Source organism: Trichomycterus rosablanca, chromosome 26 (genome assembly GCF_030014385.1).
Source record: "Trichomycterus rosablanca isolate fTriRos1 chromosome 26, fTriRos1.hap1, whole genome shotgun sequence".
In the NCBI taxonomy this organism is placed as follows: domain Eukaryota; kingdom Metazoa; phylum Chordata; class Actinopteri; order Siluriformes; family Trichomycteridae; genus Trichomycterus; species Trichomycterus rosablanca.
In genome coordinates, this window is record NC_086013.1 from 14,150,425 (window position 1) to 14,173,363 (window position 22,939).

General features: G+C 39.5%; 1 protein-coding gene across 1 annotated transcript; it reads left to right on the top strand.

Moving 5' to 3' along the window:
* Positions 1 to 2,349: 2,349 nt before the first annotated feature.
* On the top strand, positions 2,350 to 20,352 carry ncs1a (neuronal calcium sensor 1a). The gene is made up of 8 exons (XM_062988496.1): positions 2,350 to 2,733; positions 11,915 to 11,939; positions 16,749 to 16,887; positions 17,031 to 17,109; positions 17,748 to 17,836; positions 18,030 to 18,107; positions 19,240 to 19,360; positions 19,442 to 20,352. Exons 1-7 carry the CDS (start codon positions 2,670 to 2,672, stop codon positions 19,336 to 19,338), a joined length of 573 nt encoding a protein of 190 aa, XP_062844566.1. The 5' UTR covers positions 2,350 to 2,669; the 3' UTR covers positions 19,339 to 19,360; positions 19,442 to 20,352.
* Positions 20,353 to 22,939: the final 2,587 nt, after the last annotated feature.

Consider the following 22,939-nt stretch of genomic DNA (forward strand, 5'->3'; position numbering starts at 1 on the left):
AGCCAGAAAGGGCTAATGGCACTTTTGCTGCATGCAAATGTCTTGGCAGTGCCACCTGTGTGAAAAAGCCTAACCTAGGTTTTTAGATGGTCTGCTATGAATGAAAAAGCTGTTGGAACAGAGGTGTTACTGTTCATGGTTTGGGAGTTTTGCATCGCTGTGGGCTTGAAGGCTGCCTTGTTTGTGGTCAGCAACATACTCTAGTAAAGCCTTACGGTGCTGATTTTAAAGGGTGGAATCCTATCTTGCTTGAGAGCATATAAACTTATAAGAGTGTAAAGATACCTTGACTGTGGATGGTGTCACCTGTGTTCCAGCAGCATCTAACTCGCAGTAAACCAGTTTTTAGGTGGTTCATGGATTATGCCTGACCATCTGGACCAATTTTTCCACTCAGCATGGTCACTCTTAGTATTTTCTTCCTGACCTTGAGGGCTCATTGTAGTCGACTGGAGTTCTTCCAGGGCAAAATCATAACTTAATGTAGTTGTAACAATGCGTAATGTGTGTGCCTCAAACACCTTAACTCAAACATTTTGAAGAGTGTCTACAGACTTTGGGCTATATGGTCCACATCTTCCTTACACATGTATGTAAACTTCTGATTTCATTTTTAGCCTAGTTTAAAAATGGCCTGAGCCATGGATGTTTTAATCTAGAGTTGGCAGCGTCTGGCAAGTCAACATAGTGTGGGGGGAAGGAGAGTGACACTGCAGGTGATGCTGCTGGCAAAGGATGCTGGATGTTTGTAGGGCACCGTGGTGCTGACTCAGCAAATTGGCTCACTTGTTTACTTCTTTACACCTCTATTTAAGCATCAGCTGTAGGCACCACCTTCTCTCAGTTTCTCCTTGACTTTTGGGGCGCTGCACAAATTCATTATTCTTCATTGTGGTGTCAAATTGGCAGACGTAGCTTAAAGCATTTTGCAATGTCATTATCAGAAATAGGCACCTCAGGCATTATCTACACTTGTATGGTATGTCTATAACTCAGACTCATTGCCTGGTTTTGGTTATTCCTAGAGAAGAGAAGTGAACAGTCCCACAAATACAGAAGCTAGTTTGTTATAATTAGGCAGAAGAGGCAAGTTCACAGCAATTTTCAGCAGATGCTTTTATCCAAAGCGACTTACAATTATGACTGATTACAATTTGTGCAAGTGAGGGTTTGGGGCCTTGTTCAGGGGCCCAACAGTGGCAACTTGAAGGGTGTGGGGCTTGAACTGGTAAACTTTTGAGTACTAATCCAGTACCTTAACCAGTGAGCTACCACTGCCCTAAGTAAGGAACCAGACTAAAAAGGAAATGGGATTCCTCTGGATGAGAGCAGGCAGCAAGACTTTGCAGAGGTTAAGTTCTACGTCGGCACGGTGGTTCAGTGGGTAGCACTGTTGCCTCACAGCAAGAAGGTCCTGGGTTCGATCCTTTCTGTGTGGAATTTGCATGTTCTCCCCGTGTCTGCGTGGGTTTCCTCTGGGAGCTCCAGTTTTCTCCCACAGTCCAAAGACATGCAAGTGAGGTGAATTGGAGATACTAAATTGTCCATGACTGTGTTTGACATTAAACTTGTGACCGTTTCTGTCATGAATGTTTGTTTGTTAGGATTTTAACATCATGTTTTACACTTTGGTTACATTCATGACAGGAACGGTAGTTACTCATTACACAAGGTTCAACAGTTCACAAGGTTATATCGAACAATTCTCTGACAATTTTGTATCTCCAATTCACCTCACTTGCACGTCTTTGGACTGTGGGAGGAAACCGGAGCACCCGGAGGCAACCCACGCGGACATGGGGAGAACATGCAAACTCCACACAGAAAGGACCCGGACCGCCCCACCTGGGGATCGAACCCAGGACCTTCTTGCTGTGAAGCAACAGTGCTACCCACTTAGCCACCGTGCCGCCCGTCATGAATGTAACCAAAGTGTGTAAAACATTACGTTAAAATCCTAATAAATAAATAATTTCTATGTAATGATGATCTTTACTGATTTGATAATTAGTTAGGTCTTTTTGTCAGACACAGGTGGCAACCCTAGGTTAGAAACGTCGAATATTTACAGAAAATAAAAAATAAAAAGCACCTGAATGATTTACAAACGTTCTGGGATAATGTTCTATGTATAGAATATAAATAATAAGGAAAATATGTAATAAAATTAGGAACTTTTGGTGTTTAGCACTCGTGTGGAGAGAAGTGAACGCAGCATTTTACAGAACCTAACGGTCACTGAATAAGAATTAGCATAGTTAGCTTAAGTATCGGGGAGGAGTCTCAGTTGTCAGGGGCAACGGTATCAACAGAGCGCGCTCACACACTCGCAGTATACACACTGTGGAGAGAGTGCTCGCGCAGCCCCGCGCGCTCTTATCCATCCACGCAACCGAAAAACTCAGCGGTTAGAGCCGCGGACGTAACCGTCACAGGAGAGCTTTCCCCTGGCTGCAGCTCGCACAAAACACCGCTAGTTTCTGAGGAACCGTGAAGACGAGGAGGGGAAACAAAGGATGTGGAATGATTAAATCTTTCGTCTCCCGTTAACTCTCAGCACCAGAGTCGAGCTTTTAATTCGCTTTATTTTGGGGTATTTTGTTCCGTTCCCAGCGACGTCCCTTCAGCTCTAAATGTAAAGGACACGGTGGCAGGAAATAAAGGTAAACATGGGCAAGTCCAACAGCAAACTCAAACCCGAGGTGGTGGAGGAGCTGACCAGAAAAACCTACTGTAAGTACATGCTCACACACACACACACACACACACACACACACACACACACACACACACACACACACACACACACACTCAAACTCAACTCAAAAGAAGCTTTATTGGCATGACAAATAATTCGTATTGCCAAAGCTAGTTAGAGAGAAATAATAAAAATAACAATAAGAAAGAACAAATATATACAAAACAGTTACATGTGCAAAAAATATAAAATAGAATAAAATATTAATAAAAACAGTGCAAAATAATAATAATAAAAAACTATAATATTTACAGTAATTACATAGTAATAACGATCAGTTTGTGTGTGTGTGCGTGCGTGTGTGTATGATACATGGTCACCCACTGTCCCTCACCTGGTGGCAGGTGTGAGTATAGAGTGCTGCTAGTGTGCAGCTCTCTCTATGCTCCCCCAGTAGGTGGGGCAGTTTGTCGGGGTCTGGGAGGGAGTTGAAGTCGGGGATGACGGTGTTAAATTTGGGGAAGAATTGGGACCGGATGTGGTGGTACTTGGTACACCGGGTGAGGAAGTGCAGCTCCGTCTCTACTGTACTGAGAGTGCAGTGCTGGCACAACCTCTCCTCCCGGGGCAGCCAGGACCGGGTGTGTCGCTCCGTCTCCACGGCCAGGTCGTGTGCGCTCAGTCTGTACCTCGTCAGGGTGTTTCTTAATATAGGGTCGGATACTGTGCTCAGATAATCTGCTGCACTGTAGTGTCTGTTTAGGGCCAAATAACACTGCATTTTATAACACACACACACACACACACACACACACACACACACACACACACTTTCTTAACTTGTGTACATATCCATTCATACTAACTTATTCTCGTTATAGTCCAGGAGACAGCACATTTGGCACATTAGGGACAGTGGTAGCCTAGTAGGTAGAGCGTTGGGCTATCAACTGAAAGGTTGAGAGTTTGAATCCCAGTTCTGCCAAGCAGCCACTGTTGGGCCCTTGAGCAACGTCCTCAACTCTCTCTGCTCCAGGGGCCCTGCACAATGGCTGACCCTGCACTCTGACCCCGGCTTCCAAACAAGCTGGGATATGCATGTACTTGTGTATATGTACAAATGACAAATAAAGGCTGTATTATTTTGCCGAAAGTATGTGGACACCACTTCTAATTGTTTAGTTTATGTGTTTTACTCACAGCCATGGCTAACAAGTGAATAAAACCAATCATACAAAATAGATTATATGCTTCTTATTTGTAATAACAGTTTGGGGAAGGCCTCCTCATGTTCAAATCGAATATACTTGGTTTGACCCCATTGAACACCTTAAGGATAAATGGCTCTGAATATAGCGTACCTGGAAAAAGTGTTTTATTTCATGTACATTCTTATTCATCATGGAGAAAAGCTTCATCCTGATCATAGTCGAGGTGGGTCTTGGTGCATAATAAGCTGGATAAGCTCTGAACCCATTGCAGCCTTGATCAAAAAGAAGCAGTTACTTAAGATGAACAAATAATAAGCATAAAGAAATGAATAATATTCTGCATTTTTATTTAAAAATGAACAAATACATCCATTATAAAACTCTGAACATAATTAGAATCCACAGTACAATCAAAAGAAAAGGTTCATGCACCCTTTGGGTTCCCTGCATCTCTGCAATAATGAATCAGACTTCTGCTCAAACTGATAATATACAAATGATTATAATTATAAGGCTGGAAACAGGAGTCTTCTGATCTAAAAAAAAAGCTCAGTTTATGTAAACAATGCACCAGTCTAATTCTGAGTTCTTAGAAGAACGTTTCAGAGGAGTGCGTGATAGTTTCAGCTCTCCTCAGCCAGTGTGGGTGGAACAAATGGTGAGGAAATTGCAGTAGGGAAATAAGTGGTGATTAGATTGGGAGAAATATAGGGAAAATCTGTCAACACAGATGTGGAACACATTCAGAAATGCACTTCTAATGTTGAAAGGTTTAAATATGTAGTCTCATAAATGCAATGTTTAATACCTAAACTGGCTCGGGTGGCTCAGCGGTAAAATAAGCTAGCCCACTATCACTGAGAAGCAGGGTAGAATCTCAGCAGGTGCTTTTGGCCAGCCTGGTCCTACACCAACATAATTCTATATCTAAGAAAGAGGGGTATGTCTAAACCCCGTGATGGATTGCCGCCCTGTCAGGGGTGTCTTCCTGCCTTGTGCCCAGTGTTTTCCAGTTGAACTGGACCCACTGAGACCTTGACCAGGATAAAGCAGTGGTAGAAAGTGAAATAAAAGATGAACACCTGAACTGCATTTATACCTTAGCTTTCTAGTTTCTGCCACAAAATTGCTTTGAATGTTGAGAGTTTAAAATGATCATTTTGAACAAGGGACCTTCTGAAGTGATTTTTTCCTCACTACAGATTAAAATGACTCTACAAATGGCTGCTTTGAGTGGTCCTATTTCAAAGTGCCCTTTATAGGGATGATCAATTGGGAATAGACCGCAGCCACTGTTTGAGCTTCCACCTTTCTGTGTGTTCAGTAAATGAGGCTCTGCTGCTCGTTCCTGTGCTGCATGTTGTGCCCTAAACATCGAGTCACTCAGAAGAAGTTTAATAACCAGAATGAGATTGGAATACTTGGTGGTGATAACGATCAAGCCGTGACAGAGCCCGCCTCGGTGTTTAGGCAGGTATAAGATGTGTGTGATGATTGCATGGATTTAAAATCATATTTTATAAAACTTCATTTTTTGGCTTGCAAAACTGGGACCTCACGGTCTGATACTGAATAGGGGTATCGGGTTCAATCCTGGCCTAAAACGCAGTCTAAATATAGGATCAGATTTGACAGTGCTGGAAATGTGCTTGATGTTTCCATGACACAACACAACAAAATCATTCATGTGAGCTCAGGACACGAAAGTCATCTTCATCGTACAGGTTCTCCTCATTAGTGCATGAGTGGTGGAGGGTTTATGTAGGGCGCAGTGACTGTACGTGGTACGTCTGTCTTTGAGAATGCACTGCTGTTCAGTGCAAACGTGTTGGATAGGGTGGGTGCTAATCTGCAGCTCTCATCGGCCAGTGTGGGAAATAAGGAATCGGAACATACTACAGACCTGTTTTAGATGATTCTTGGGTTACCTGGGCAGACTTTTACTCAGTGACATTTAATTTTTTTCCTTTGCAAGAGACCACTGTTCTTCTAAATGAGTGCAGTCAAACAAGCCCTATTTATATTGGCACAGAGAAGTCACCAGCTATAGTAATCACAATCATCACTAACAAGGAAATAGAACGCCATGCCAACTTCATAATCTAGATTACTGTGGGTATATTTTTGACCCAGCAGATTATTTAAAAACACACACATTATATGAATTAATGCAAACAAAATGTAACAGTTGCGTTTGGAACATAATGATTGGCAATCTGGCAAATTGACTCTCAAATTAATGTGTCATTAATTTGCATTAATCAGCATTTAATGACTACACATGTTCACCTGGCTCATTTCATTACCAGGGAGGTCCTGGCATATAATTTTATTCTCATGATTATTCTAATTATAGAAAGAAAATTAGAGGAAACACCTGATGCAGGGCTGATACATTTGCCAGTGTGTGATGAATATGAATGCCAGCCTGCGTCTTTCATTTAACTTGGAGGGTCTGGCACATCATCTAAACAGCAAAATCATTATTGAGTGCACTTTCAATGTCGCTTATGGAAAATTATCTTCTTATTTTATTACTTAGGTCAAATTGATGTAATGTATAAAAACATTACATACACTGATGAGCCAAATCATCAAATATGCATGGCAGTGGCTATTTCAGAACAGCAGTGCATGTAATGTTCAGGTTCTTATTACATTTATAACATTTAGTAGATCCTTTTTATCCCAAATGACTGAAAACAGTTTGAGCATTTGAGGATTAAGGATTTTGCTCAGAGGCCCAACAGTGGCAACTTTCTGATTACTAGTCCAATACTTTAACTGCTGAGCTACCATTATTAGTATTTAGGGCCAATGGTACTTACTTGTAGTTTAATACTTAACTTTAATAAGGCCAAAATGAACAAATCACCAGTACAAATCAGCAGTCTGAAATCTGTATCTGTGCTCTTGTGTTTTTGAGATGTTAAACTTAGTAGCTCTTAGTTCAAATCAACCGTCTGTTGTTACTATTATAACTGGACAATTACTTTTTTTGTCAGTTATTGGGTAACCGTGTAGTCACAATGTTTTGGCTCATCAGTGTAAACTGTATATTTTACATTTTTATGTAATATGAGGTTTTGGCTGAATTAAAAATAAAAAACAACAGAGCAGGTTTAGGATGTGAAATGGTTCCTTAAGGGTTGTTCATTTTCTTAAATTTTTTCACAGTTTTTCTCCCAATCTGGTCATGTCCAGTAACCTGATTGCTTCCTCTTTACTGCTGCTAACTTCCACTTCTGACTGAGGAGAGCCGTGATTAACACACACCCCCTTCAACATGTGTGCAGTAGCCGAGGAATCTCCTCCGGCATCCAACCCTGACTTTTAAATCTCATCTCTTCTACCGGCAGGCTGGGCGCCAATCATTGTCCGTGTTGGCGCCCAGCCTGCCAGTAGCAGAGCTGAGATTCAAACTCACAAGTTTAAGATGCCAGCTCAGGTGTGCTAGAGTGTTTTAGCGCTGTGCCACCAATAGCTTTTGAATTTTTTTTTTCTTTTTCCTCCTTACACCTGCCAATGGCAAACTCTCACAAAGCGCTGGATCGTGTACTTGTGTAGGTGCTTTGACTAGTAGCCGGAGGTCGCCTCTCTCCCTCTCTCAGGCACACCCAGCAAAATAATCAATCAATGTACGTACCAGACAGGTGTACCTAATAAAGGGATTGGTGAGTGCACATAGTTAATAAAATCGAATAGCATTTGAACCGTGGAATTTATTCTGCCAGCCTCACGTCCTATAGAATTTGAAAGAACCAGCGTGGGACGAAGCTTCCTGTTTGTGCTGTTGGATGATATTTAGAACGTTATTACATGTGTCGCTTCCTCTCTGCCTCCAGCTTAGGCCTAGCATGTAATTATTGCTGGTAGACTACTGGATAGACTGGACTATAATTAGTTTGAGGTTGCCATTACTCAAAGGACCTCCCGGCCCTCCAGTCATTACAGTAAGCAACACGCATGCCCTTTTCATACAGAGGGGTATTTCATTAAAGACACACATCAGGAACGATAAGGGCATACAGTGCATCCTGAAATATTTTTGTTACTGTATTTAAGTAGCACTCATAGAGGTGTTACCAACCGTGCCCTTTTTTCTTGTTTTGATCCTGTTCCCAATTAGCTGGGCTTGTTCTCCCCCTGTTCCTCTTGTAGCCCAGCTACTGCTTGGTTTTTCTGCTCATCCTCCAGTATCTCCCATAGCTTTATCTTCTCCCTCGCCTTTGTCTGGTTCCCTCGCTTTATCTTGTCCCTGGCTCCATTCATCTTCTCTCCTCCCTGCTGCCACGTTCAGAAATTTAACCCTGGTTGATCCGCTTATCTAGGGGCGAAGCGACAGATGCCTTCACCCCCAGAAATGTGCACATGGATCTGTGTGAGTATGAAGCGAGGCCAGGTTGGAAGGGGTTAGAATGAGGCCACTTAATGATTCCACACATGCTGTCACATTAACTCACTCAGTTACTCCAGCTTAGCAACCCACTTTTACATGCAGTCACACTGGCATTCATAAATCCATGCCAGCATTTCTTTTTCTTCTGACTGATTTAGCTTTACTGTAGTTCCATGCGAAAGTGTTATTTGTGAAATGACCAAAAATATGTGGACACTTTTCCTAACTAGAGTTTAGGGATTAAAGGCACATTCATTGCCATCAGGTTATAAAATCGATAATATAAATAATATGCTTCCAAGTTTATGACACTAGTTTGGTCTTTTCCCGTCTTAGTGTCTGTGGGAATTTCTGTCTATTTAGTCAAAAGTACATTTGTGAGGTCACAAGCTGGCATGGCCTGCAATGGACAATTATTTTCATTCCAAAGGTTTCAAATTAGCTGTTTGCACGAACAACGCTGATTTAATTTTGAATGTAAATATTATATTTGATATAAAGGATTTTATAAATCATTCAGCAATTGGTGTGGATTTAAACATCTGAACAAAATGTTTGTCCACATATTTCTGAGTACATACGGTACATTAGGATTTGCATGATTCAGAATAGGAAAGACGTCTCTTATGTAGTCCTGGTCGGAGCCATACACCCCTCACCCCCTTCATATTCACCATCATAATCGTATTGACTTTATTTGCACAAACGAGTCTAATCAGAGCCGCTGCAGAGCCGCTGCACCATGCTGAGGAACACAGAGAGTGAGGCTGATTGTAATTTGGGGCTTACAGGAGTTCCTCATCCAGGCACAACACAATCAAACGGGTGTGTGTGTGTGTGCTTACAAGTGTCTGCTGGCACTTGATGTCTCCTGCTTTATTCAGACAGATGTCATTTTGAGGTCACGCAGCATTAACTTGGTCCCCTTTGCTCCTACATCATCATCCAATCTTCTGGAAAGCCATTTCACTAGATTTTGAAACATGACTGCAGGAATTCACGTATTTTATTTAAAGCATTGATTTGATTTAGACTTAGATTTAGACTTTAGACATTTTTTGGCCAGTAAAGTTTGGCTTGCAGTCATTTCGATGCACAGGGTCGTGGTGGAATTCTGTGCAGGCCAGTTAAATTATTTCACACCAAGCTTTTGTTGTATAGAATATAAGGTCAAAGTAGGATGCTATTTAGGATTTAGCCATTCATTAAAATAATTGTGAACATACACATACATTAAATGGCTAAAAGTATTATAAATATATTTACGTTATATGACTAACCATGAGCTTGTTGGACATCCCATTTCAGCGACCTCTGTGTGATCCTTTAAAGTTTAACAACAGCCACTCTTCTGAGCAGGCTTTGTCTGTGGGAATTTGTGCCTGTTCACTCAAAAGAGCATTTGTTTAGCTGGGCAGAAAAGCCTCAAATTCTTTCCAAAGCTGGACAGTAGGGCTGAGGTCAGGGCTCTGTGCAGGACACTGGAGTTTCTTTAAACTTGACACAGTGTCCAAGTGTGTTGTTTAAACATCCAGCTGGCTTTCAGACTTGGTGTTGTAGGTCTCTTCTAATTGAATCAGACAGGAGCCTGATTCTGTATGAGTAGAAACAACTGGCTGAGGATGGTGTAAAAAATAACCCACGTCTTCCTTATCTGATCTCTGATGTTAATGAGCACGGGCTTGGAAGAAGATGTTTAACAAGCATTATTAATATTAATGTGATGACTACGTGTCCAGATACCATAAATGATCTCCTTTTTTGCTGTCCATTTTTCACCCTCATACTCTTCTGCCCTTCCCAGCCACTGCAATGTTCATAGCCCACTAACCATAACTCTCATTCACTCCTGCCTCTCAGTGCTCCCGCTCCCTTCGTCCCTGTTCGCTCGGATACGCTCCACTGACCTTTGTAATGTCTACACTGCCGCCTGGACAAAGAGCTGTGTGTGTGTGTGTGTGTGAGTGTGTGTGTGTGTGTGTGTGTGTAATTAGAATGGGTTACCATGGACCCAGCTGAAGAAACATTGCTCTCTTAGCAATGTGAAGCATTACAATAATATCAGTGGAGATCAGACACAAAGTGGCTTAATTCTACTGTAGATCAGATCACAGTCACAGATCACAGTTGGCTTGATGTTGGTGATATTGATGCGAAAGTGCAAAGCAGAAAGGACCAGATGCCTCTGCAATATGTGCTCGCATTGAGTTTAGATTTAATGAATAATAAAATACTAAGTCTTTAAAAAAATTCACATAACTGTGACTGACACTAGATGCAGATTTTGAGATGCAGATTTTATTTCTAATGCAGCAGTGCTGTTTTTTTTCAAAGTATTCTAGTATATAAGGGCAAACTTGGCGCTACAATCCTGTCAGGCTGACCATGAGTAAAGAATTTGGATATGTCCATCACCTAATTGCCTTTTTGCCTTCTTTTAAGTCCTGTTGACTTAAAAATGTGTTGCTATGCTCACATCCTATTTGTGAGACTCATGATGTCTGGCAGTGGTTACAAGCCACACCAGGCTTTTAAAAACCTTTTAAAACATATGTAAACACTGTTACTTAACTGTAAACAGTGAGATAGATCATGAGGTAGTTCATTTCATTTTATTTTAATCATTCATCTTACACCGATCATGGTTGTGTTGGGTCCGGGAAACAATGTGGGTGTATGAATACCCTAAACAGGATGCCAATCCATCGCAGGGCTTTGAACCCTAATAGCCAGTCATTGGTGTGTAGACACCCAGCCAGTTGATAGCACCACTGAGATTCAAACATGGATCTCAGTGGGAATGGACTAGCGTAAGAGACCCTGCACCACCCAAGACCATTAATCATTTGTGGGTAGATCTTAAATATACAAATATTCTAAAGTATATCAGAACTAGTTGCGTTTTAGGTGGAAGAAAGAGTGAAAAAGTCTTTAAAGGTTGGTTACAGCAGTGATAACATGCTGTAATATCTGTCAGAGTAGGTGTTTCTAAGTAGGTGGTACTGACCTTTTGCACATACCACTGTTATTTATTTTTTATTCATAATATATAATCTAACTGTGCATCTCAGTTTTTAAAGTAGTTTACTACTGAACAGTAGTTATGTATTTTCATTTTATGTTCATCAGATAATTTTAATAGATCATAATGCACTTGAAAACAAAACATGCATGTCACGAATTACCCAGGGTGCAACATTTATATCTATTAAAATGTCAGGGGATGCAAAAAGAAAAAAAAAGGTTGACATTATGCCAGAACACGAATTAAAATCTAATCAAATATGTATTATATTTGTAAAGCACTGTTGCCTCACAGCAAGGAGGTCATGGGTTTGATTCCCAGTTGGAGTCCTTTTTGTGTGGTTTGCATGTTCTCCCCGTGTCTGTGTGGGTTTCTTCCCACAGTCCAGGACGTGCAAGTGAGGTGAATTGGAGAAACAAAATTGTCTATGACTGTATTTGACATCTTGTGTAACCGGTAATTACCTGTTCTGTCATGAATGTAACTAAGGTGTGTAAAACATGACGTTAAAATCCTAATAAATAAATAAACATTACATTAATAATGTTCTTATTTTTCTTCTCTCTGGTGTTTCTCTACAGTCACTGAAAAAGAAGTCCAGCAGTGGTGAGTTCTGTTTTCAGTTCTTCTTCAAACCCACTAATCCTCCTCTGGCTCGATTCCTTTCCATCAGATCTGTATGCAGGAACAATAACAGATGAATGACAGTGAAAGGAATTTGTGAATGTTTCTGTATTTGAGGTGATAAAGCACTGTGTGTTCTGCCTCACTATCGATGTGTGTATGCAGAAACATCCAAGTTTTTGGACGTCACCGTTACCATGGACACACAGTGTGGTATCGTATCCCTGGTGAAAAGATTGGGTATTATGTATAAAGTATAAAAATTGCTCCTCTGCCTCGCTGTTCATTCTTACTGTGGGCACTTTGGCATTTCTTGGCTTTTTATGCGATACCCAGCCATGCCAGGTTTCCTCTGGAGCTGCAGATGGGTAAAAGGAATGGCGTTTTTCTGGTTTGTCAGTTGCATCAGCATGAGATTCCATAAAATCTCGATGTGACACAATTTTTTCAAGTTTTTCCAGATCTAAGAAGGCTGCACATTCATCGTTAGTGATTGTGATACAGGGTTATTTGACAAGTAACTATGTTTCAATAATTGAATTTCAGTAAATGAACTGTTGCATATATTTATTTGGAGAAACTCTTATTATGAGCCAGTCAGTTTCATCCAACACAAGTGTCTGACTTTGCAAATGCTACAGGTTAATTACAGGTTAACTACAAGGTTATATTCGTGGCTTCGGAAAGGGGTATTTTCATGGTCAATCTCAAGGTCAGGTGTCCACATACTTATGGCCATATAACATGTGTGCCCAATTCAGGTGTATGCAAACTTTTCAGTTCAACTAAATATGTATAGTCCTTTGCCTGAGTCCAATCCATAACTGTTAAACTTTCTGAAACCAAATATTGACCAATATTATCAGTCCACTAATACATCGCTTAGACCCTGCAAGTAAACCATCATGATTATCACTTCTGTTATGTATCCTTCAGTGAGGTTAGGTTACTTAAGGCCAGTGCCAAGGGCCTTGCCCGCCTGCTGTATGGCTGACAGAGCAGATGGAGAGCGATTGACATGGCATGGCGGTCCTGGGGGAGAAATAGAGAAGCAGGAGAAGAGAGTGAGAATGTCAAGACAGGCAAAGCAAACAGTGTGAGATATCAAACCAAAAATGTGGAAACAGAATAGAACAGAAGACTCGTCATTTGTATAAAATATTTGACATGTACAAGAGTTGCTGTGTGTTTAGTGTGCGCTTGTATTTGTGCTTATTATAATGTCGAAGCAAACGAAGAAGCTCTCACTCTCGCACTCTTGCTCTAACAGTTTCTAATGACAGCAGAAACACATGACATTCTCACTACAGGAGGACTGTTAGCTTAGCACACCAGTTGGGACACACAGTAAAACGAGACTCTTTGCAAACCAGAAAACCTTGGACAGTCACATGGACCCTAAAAAAACAGATCGACCTGACAGAGACACTCATTAGTCTCGTTTCTCCTTGTGCTCTCTCAACTTCAGGTTGTAAAATGTTTTTATATCAAGGTCGACATACTGGTGCTAGAAATGAGGAGGAAAACTTTAAAATGCATTTGGACCCAATACTTCCTTTTGATTGGTACAGTCAAAAATAAACAAATCCTCTAAAGAGAATAACATTTGACATATTTGTATGTTTTTTTACAGTTTTACAGTGTAGACACATCATTAACAGTATGATTTCTACCCCCCATTACTGTTACTGTTCTACTTATTTTATTTTGTTTTATTTGGATTTTGAAGATTCATGTATTAGTAAGTTATTATGAAGTCATATATTATTTCCGGTGTTTGAATCTTGGCGGTGCTATCAGCCGATTGGGCATCGGCACGGACATGATTGGCTAGTGTCAGATCAGCTGTAGTGACCACCATTATTTATACAGGAGCAGGACAGAGCCAGACTTAAAGCTGGGTCTTTTTAAAAGATGCAGTTCATTATTGATCACAAAGAATCACAAAAGAAATAGAATAAACTGGTCTGTTGGTGCTATTTTATGCCATAAATGTATAAGTATAAAATCATAGTTCACACAAGTTCTTTCTTTTCTTTAATACAATTTAAACAGACACACTCCAAAATCTAGTTCATTTTCAGTTCACATACTCAGCTGTATGCAAGAAGAAAGGCTTTCCTTTTATCTAACCACAAATGGAAGCACCGTATTATTCTTATTAAGTGCCGTCAACTCCTTCAGATAAAAAATAATGAATCAATTATAAATATATGTACCTTCACATTACAATTTCTGAGGCATCCCCTGCTCTGAAATGCTACTGTCAGCACAGAAGACTTTAATGAATGCGCCACATTTTATTTTGACAGCCTTTTTTGTCTCCGACAGCTGGCACAGCTGCACAGGGACTGCACAGCTGGTTTTAGCAAGCTTCTTATTACTAGCTTCTCTAACCACACACTTTCCACTTTCCCATGTCACTGCACAAGGTTATATTTTTACATGCTACAATTCAGCCATGCCACACAGACACTTAAAATACATTCGATTCATCTCAGGCTCTTACAGTCATATTGCCGCCCACGCACTGTTTATTAGACGAGATTAGCTGTCATCAGCCTGAGAAGCGCTTCCACCCAACGCCGTCTCTTCATCTGTCTCTGCTGATTATAAATGCTACTGTCTGATTAAAATAGCTCCTTTCCCCGAGCAGCATGCCAGCTCATTCACTAAACACAATAACTGTGCTAGTACATTCATATATTAATAACTTGATGATGATATATATATATATATATAGATTAAAGAGGAAAACCAAACTTATTGCAAACTTTGTTTGGCTATAAACAAGTAATCCAATTAATTAAATCTCTAATCAGCATTTTGCTGAATCAGTGGCCACCAACCGGGGCAACGTTCAGAATAACAAAGACTTTTATTGATTATCCTGGTGTAGCGGGTTGATCAGAGCTCTGCAGCTTCATCTTGATCAGACTAGTGGTGGATCTGACGCAACCTGAGACACTAGACGCAGGGTGATAATACAGCCTAAACAGACTCTGGGCAAACACTAAAACATATCTGTTTACTTATTCATACCTAGGGGCATGTTAGAGTAGCCAATCTACATTCTTACTGTTTTTGGGAGGTGGAAGGATAATTTAAGGGTAAGATGTTAAAAAAATGGGTTTAAAGCACAACATTAAAGCACAGCTAATTATTTCTAAGTGCAGAATCCACAAAGATGTAATAGAACTGCTTTGCAAGTGCTAATGTTGTAAATTTGTAGTGTTTAAATACTCATTGTCTAGCCCACTTCTGCTGAGATTCAGGGTTTGAATCTCTGCGGTGCTATCAGATCAAACTATCCCTGTAATGGCTCATATTAAACAGAGGATCAAGGCATTGCAATGCTAACATTTAGATCCAATAAGGAATGGAATTTGCATTCATCCTTTTAATTTTCAACTGCAGAAATGCTCAGCTGTCCAAGAAAACGTTACCAAATGTTGCCAAAATGCACGTATAACAACTGTGTCATGTAAAAGCAATTATAACTCTAATTAGTGATAAGTGAGAGATGTTGGCTTTGTATCTGGTTGATTTTCTCAAATACTTTGCCAGGAGCTTAAAATATTATAGTATCACATTTGCTAATTGAACGGAAAATGGCACTTCACCATCACCCACTTTTTAGCAGCACTGGTTCCAGATGAACATTTATTGTTTATTTTGTTTTATGAATTCAGAAAATCCTTGATAAAGATTTTACAGCATTTAAACACCAGAAATCACACCATAACAATTATTGTAAGAGAAGCAAGGGTAGTACACTGTGAACTTCCTTTTATTTTATTTAGCATAGTATTTGGATCAAATAATGCATTGACGAATAATGTCATTAAATTATTTTCCCTTTTTGGGGGGATTTAGTGTTTTGTAATAATTGTGTAGTTTGTAAACTGATGTTGATTTACTTTCCTTCACAGTTGTCTTCGTTTTAGCTCTTTGTATTTCACTAGCGGCTTTACTCAGTTCAAATAAAATCTGTGAGACCGTAATGAAGGGGGACTTAAGCTCAACCCTGTTTTTTTCTTAAAACGGCGTCTCTAATTGGTAGTTATTTGTGGTGGTCGAAAAGGGGGAAAGGGTTCTGGGGGTTTGTGGTTTGGTTAGTCTAGTTCTTCACAGACACACTGACAATCAGACATATTTTCTAGTTGAAATGCTGAAATCCATTTGATAAAAAAAAACTATTTCAGTTTGGGTAAAAAGAAGAGCATTGTTTGTTCTGGATCATTACTTGTTACATAACCATTGTTTATTGCTTTGTTTTTTTTAAACAGTGTATTTCCATGTTCTTGTTTGTGTTTTTTTCAGTCACTATTAAATCACATGCTGTTTAGTAATAAATGTATATTGTGTTCATTTATTTATTTAAAATTGTACACAGATAGTGGAATGTGTCCTGCAGCCGGGAGTCTTTATTGGTTTTTTGTACCAACCACAGATGGCCTGGTTAAAACAACAAGATGTTCCATCTTGTAATAAAATGTGTTCCGTGTGCGTCGTTGTAGTCTGTAAATTATTCAGTTAACACTTTCTCTATATAAAGAAAAATTCAGGACATTAAAATGCTTTGCTTTTATTTGTTTTAGTGATGAAAATGTTTACTCACAGCCCAGATTTTGCCGTCTCTGCTATTAAGAATTTACATCCTACCATTTTCACTTCTGCTGTAGACATACATGTATCTCCTGCTTGATTCTACTTCTTTTCCTCCTTCCTTTCCCATCTGTTTTATTTCCCACTATCATTTTTCCTTCTTTGCCCTTTTCTGTATGCCAGGTATAAGGGTTTTATAAAGGACTGTCCCAGTGGGCAGTTGGACTCAGCTGGCTTTCAGAAAATCTACAAGCAGTTCTTCCCCTTCGGAGATCCCACCAAGTTTGCTACGTTTGTCTTTAACGTCTTTGATGAGAACAAGGTGAGGTTAAGTGAGATCTGGGGAATTTCAGAACACAGAGAATGTGTTTAAACCTGGTGTTTGACCAGCGGTCGGCAAAATTTTGTTTACAACTGTTTCTGTCTGATTGTCTGCTGATCTTTCTGCCTTGTTTGTCTCTGCAGGATGGACGCATTGAATTCTCTGAGTTTATCCAAGCGTTGTCTGTCACTTCCAGAGGAACTCTAGATGAGAAACTCAGATGTAAGAGCAAAAGCATCCACTATTCTTATACTGCAGAGCTTTAAACTTTAACTTAAAACTAACTATTCATTTATATTTATTTTATTTATTTATAAATTTAAAAAAAATACACTACAGTAGAGTATTTTTTGGGACCAGTTTAAACATAGCTTTGGGGTAAAGGTGAGGTGAAATTTCACCTCAGTAAAATAATTATTGATTTGTACTTTGAAATAAAATTGTAAATTTAGTTCATTTGTTTCAGGTTGGCAGAATATTTTGGTAAAGCCCTGGTTCTGTGCAGCACTGTTTATTTTTGATCACACAAATCAATCTGTTTTGAGGTTTTATTGACGAACAGTCTGAACAGCGTGAGGGTTGAAAAGCTGCTTCTGCTGTTTCTTCATAACCATGCAAACTTTCTCTAAACTTTAAAAGAACTTTAAAAGCATTTTAGGACTATCATAAGGCTCAAATAATTATTATATAATGATTATGAATTGTTTTTTATTGTTTTTAGTTTATTTAAATTGATTTAATTGACCTAATTTTGATGTATTATTTTTTGTAATGATTTACATTTGGCATTGCTTATGTTTACCACTGATGTTTAGAACCACAGAAACAGTTTTACATGCTTACACATGTTTGTGTTTCAGGGGCGTTTAAACTCTATGATCTCGACAATGACGGCTACATAACTCGAGATGAGATGCTGAATATTGTGGATGCCATCTACCAAATGGTGGTGAGTTTTATTCCTCTTTCTGGCCTTCTCTGTTCATACTGACTGGTTGTCTTTAAAAACAGGTTTTGTTCTTTGTTTGTGTGAGACTGTTCTATTGCAAAGGCTGAACGTTGTTTAATTTAAAGTGGGAGTGGGTAAACGAGATCAGATCTGTTAGATCAGATTCTCAGGCTGCATCTTCTCCTGATTGCAGGGAAACACAGTCGAGCTGCCGGAGGAAGAAAACACACCAGAGAAAAGAGTTGATCGTATCTTCGCCATGATGGACAAGGTGAATATGGAGAGCTGGATTATTGAAAAACTTTATAACACAACAGTATTAAAAGAAAATATTGCCTGCAGCTGTGCTGCTATTTCTGTTGGTTAGCATTGACTTTGTTTTGCACTGAGATTGGAAAAAATATAATTATTGCTTGTCTCTGGCACACAAATCCCATTACACATGAGGCTGATTAGCTATGGCTATTTTAATCTTTGCATTTGTGGCTATTATCGGTCTCACACACGAGCCTTATCGCTGCCTGTCAATACTCATTCAATATTGGACTGGCACAACTAGACTTTTATTATTGATTCACAGTATTTCACACAACCACATAACCTACAACCAGTTGGGGAAATATACTGACACCCACTGTATTATGCCACAATAGCTATTTCAGTTGGACTCATTATTAATAGGTGTAAAATTAAGCCAACAGTCAATATGAAAATACTGGCATGGTTTCTGCTAGACCCTTCAGTTCAACCATTTACATTTTAGACACTTAGCAGGTGCCTTTATCCAAAGCGACTTACATTATAGTATACAGACTGAGCAATTAAGGGTTAAGGGCCTTGCTCAAGGGCCCAACAGCAGCAACCTGGAAGTGGTGGGGCTTGAACCATCGACCTTCTGATTACTAGTCCAGTACCTTAACCACTAGGCTACGGCTTGCCGAACGGCATCAATAAGTTCATGGCTTGTACCTCCTCAAACCACTGTCGGAGGGTGTTCACTACGGCTGCCTGTGAGAAGCCCTTGCTGTTTTGGAGATACTTCAACATAGTTGTCTGGCCAAAACAATCTGACCTTTTCAAAGTCTTGCAGGTCTTTACGCTGATCATACCTGCTGCATTTAACGTGTACCACAAGTAACATCAGTCCTACATTTAATAATTCTTGATTTTGAGTTTCAAAATAGGCATTGCCATGGACAATTTAAGAAGGTAGTGATCCTAATGTTTTGGCTTATCAGTGTAAATATATCAGTGTAAATATATTGTGAAAATCAGGTCTTTTTTACCCATTGCTTCCAAGATAGCCATAATTTCAGAGCTGACAGTATGTGTCATGTGTCATGTGTGTATTTTATGAGTTGTACATCTAATGAGAGTATGCATTTATTTATTTGTTTTGGCAGAATGCAGATGGGATGTTGACGCTGCAGGAATTTCAAGAGGGTTCCAAAGCAGATCCTTCCATTGTACAGGCCCTGTCACTCTACGATGGACTTGTGTAGCCAGGCTTCACTGCAGCACACAGTGAGTCAACGTCACTCCTCTACTGTTCACACGTATATACTATATACTATATATGCTACTATGTTTTTTGTCTCATTTTAGGCCATCCTAACAATTCATTCCTACCATCCTGCTTGCTGTGTGGGAGAGAAGCTGACGTGTTGCTCGCTTTCCCACGCTTGCTTGGACCACGCACTGCACTGGTGCATTGTGGGGGTTGTTTGTGGAAAAGACGCAGCTGTCAATTATTCATCTGCATAGTTAAGTTAAAAACAAAGGTCGACATGAACAACAACATCGATCCTGCAAGTCTCAGCAGTGATACTGAAGACTCTTGTGCATTGAGTAACTTATTTTTTGAAGGATTGAACCACCTACACATAAGCAGTAACTGAGCTGCCTGCCCTCCACGAACACACTGCACGTGTATAAACTCAGTATATTACTGAAAACCAGCAAACCTGTATGGTTTTGTTTTTTCAGTGGACAAGATGTTGACTTTGAACGCATTATTCCTTTGAGGAGCCTTCGAACCGAACAACATGCTGCTCACTCACACAGCTATACATACGTACAACAATAAATTGAATAGTTATTGAAGGACAAACAAGGGTATAGAAGCCTATGACTGACTGGACCTTGCTGGCTGGTCCTACCGAAGATTAGAAAAAGTCATGCAATATGTTCTTTTAAGTATGCAGACATACGTCCAGTATTTATTTTCTTATTTATTATTTGTTGGGCTGTTTTAGTTGCCCAATTACAGTATTTGTTGTGTAAATGACAGTCAGAAATATCAGCTACAACCGGTTGCTTTGGTGGTGTTTCTGTGATCATAGTAACACTGGTGCACCTGCAGTCTACTGTATTGCTTCTTCAGCTTCTATTAACCAATCACCACAGAGGTATTGTGTGTACTATAGTATTTACTTCTACAGCAAATTGTACAGCATGAGATTGTAAAGTAGTTCTGAGAATTCCTTGTTCATATGCACAAAATGCTCTGGTTTCTTTTAAATGCATATTTTAAAAGAAAAATGTCAGAAATCAGTCGATCAAGCAAAGCATGTTTGGTGTCTGTTGTTTGCTTTTTTTACATTTGCCCTTAATAAGAATATCCATAGTTTGTTAGCATTAATAATAAAGCAGGCCATACATACAAAAGGTCTAACAACATATATAGCACATTGAGAATGTCATTTATAATCAAATGTGTGCAGTCACAGACTTTTCACCTGCCAGAGATGGGGTTTGCAGAGAGCAGTACCGTGTATGGTCATGTTCTACTAACCATAAATTAACCATCTCTCATGTAGGCACCTAGACCAGACAATAGAGGCCACAGTTGCAGCAGGAATGGGGTACTCGTTTGACCATTCCCTCCCTCTGGTACAGCCAATCATTGCCTCTAAGGAAGAAAATCAATTTCTTACTGGTGATTAACATTTACAACAGCTGATAACTTCTCTTTATCCATACACACTGGGCTAATTGTTTTGCTAAATTTGGGGGGAAATTGTATGGATGGTTAACAAATGTACCATTAACAATTGGGTTTGACTTAAATTTAAATCTGCTGCCCACAGTCAGAGTTTTACATCACCATGGGTTTAGAGACTACTTTTCACTGACAATGTAATCAGGAACACATTTTAGTCAAGCTTTAAGGTGCTGATTTTCTTTCTTGCTCAGCAGCTTCAAAGTCCATGGTGACATAAACCCGCTTGAGTCTCTTAAAAGTGTACGTGAACTTTTGACTGCAGCTGTATGTAAGGGAAATAGTTTTGGTGTTAGACATTTATAGCTCAAAGCAAACATACGACATAAAACATTGTTTGATCGCTTACAAAGTGAAAATTTTGTACCTTTAATTTTTCATATAATAATTTCTTCTATTCACAATTTAAGGTTCTATTACTTGCTGATTACACCTCATATTGTTTTACATGAAGTATTGTATGCACTTTTTAATTTTGATATATCTTGCGTCAAAAGAACATCAGTGGGCAGCTCTTGTGTATAAAACACAATCTAACTTCCACTATCTTCATAGAGAAGTGCTCAGAATTCAACAAGTTAGCACTGCAAGCTGTATCGTTCTCACTGTCACTTGACAAAATAAAATATTGTGAATACAGTCACATCTCACAACATCCAGTGCTAAGTGTTTCTAAGGATCATAAATTTATTTGGGTTTTAGAATGATCTGGGTCTTTTACAGTATATAGTGGAACAGAATTAAAGACTCCAGACCAAGGAATCTGAACGCACTCTGAAAGCGGACAAACTACTGAACCATTGATGAGGTGGATTTGTGAATTTGGATAATCTTCTGGTACTTCTTGGAATGCATGATGTTTTGTATCCTAACAGGGTTTTCGGGACTTTCTGTCCTCTGATTTCTTCAATATGACACATTGTACTACCACCAATGTTTGTCTAATGAGATTTCACGAATCTTATGCATCTGTTAAGAATGGGTAGCCAAGCTCACTAATATGTGTTTTGAAGATGTGAAAAGCTCTCTTGACATATTAAAGTGAGAACCAGAGTTGCATTTCCTGTGGAGTAGCACATGGGTCATTAAATCACATTTCCACTGTGTCTCTTAAGCTGTTGTAATGAGGATTGGGAGCATGGTTCCTTGTTATGCTGTTGTCAGATTTAATTTATAATTATGAATTTTGGCTTGCTTAGCATAATTAGCATGCTGTTAAAGGAGGATTTAATATTATTAGAGATCCGGCATCTGGCGAGGAAACTTTTGATCAGTTTCAAAGCACTTTGTAATAGACCTCATTTTGAGTACACCTGTACACGTGTTTCAACCCTTAAACATCAGATCTGTAGAGTAAAAAGTGTTTAATATTTGTTATGGCCAAATAAGTACTAAGGCTTTGTTACCCTCACTGTAACCTGAGCATGCCAGTCCAATAGGTGGCAATGATACATCCATATATTTAATGTAAAAGGTCTGAAGTAGAATCTTTAAGCATGCATACTACACCTGAAGCCTCAGGTTAGGAGCCTCAGCATACACAATATGGTCAAAAGTAGGTAAACACCTGACCATAGGCTTGTAAGACATCCCATTCTAAACCCATTGGCATTTGTAATGAGCCCCCCCACCACCACCACCTTGCAGTTATAACAGCCTCCCCTCTGCTCACAAGATTTTAAAGTGTCTTTGTGAATGGATGTGCCCATACAGTTATAAATGTCAAAGACATGTCACATTGCTGAAATGTCATTCCAACTGTAGAGAAAAAAACTTGGAAGAAGTGGATGGAAGGCAACAAATATGCACTCAGAAGAAGTGCATCAACAGGGATTTACACCATAAAGCCAAAAGTATATGGACACCTCACCAATTCTTGTTGAATATTCTATTCAAAACTATAGGAATTCATTTGGAGTTGCTTTCCACTTTGTGGGTATAACTGCCTGCACTCTTCTGAAAAGGTTTTTAACACAATATTGTCAAAGGAGCAACAGGGAAGTTGGGCAATTTGTAGACCTCACAATACATACAGGGATACAGTCACGCTGAACAGTAAAAGCTTTTCCTTAAACTGCTGCCACGAAGTTAGAACCATATCA

Coding starts and splice junctions, on each gene's coding strand:
- ncs1a (XM_062988496.1), top strand. CDS start 2,670: ATGGGCAAGTCCAACAGCAAACTCAAACCCGAGGTGGTGGAGGAGCTG. Junction 16,888..17,030: donor ACGTCTTTGATGAGAACAAG/GTGAGGTTAAGT, acceptor TTGTCTCTGCAG/GATGGACGCATTGAATTCTC. Junction 17,837..18,029: donor ATGCCATCTACCAAATGGTG/GTGAGTTTTATT, acceptor TCCTGATTGCAG/GGAAACACAGTCGAGCTGCC.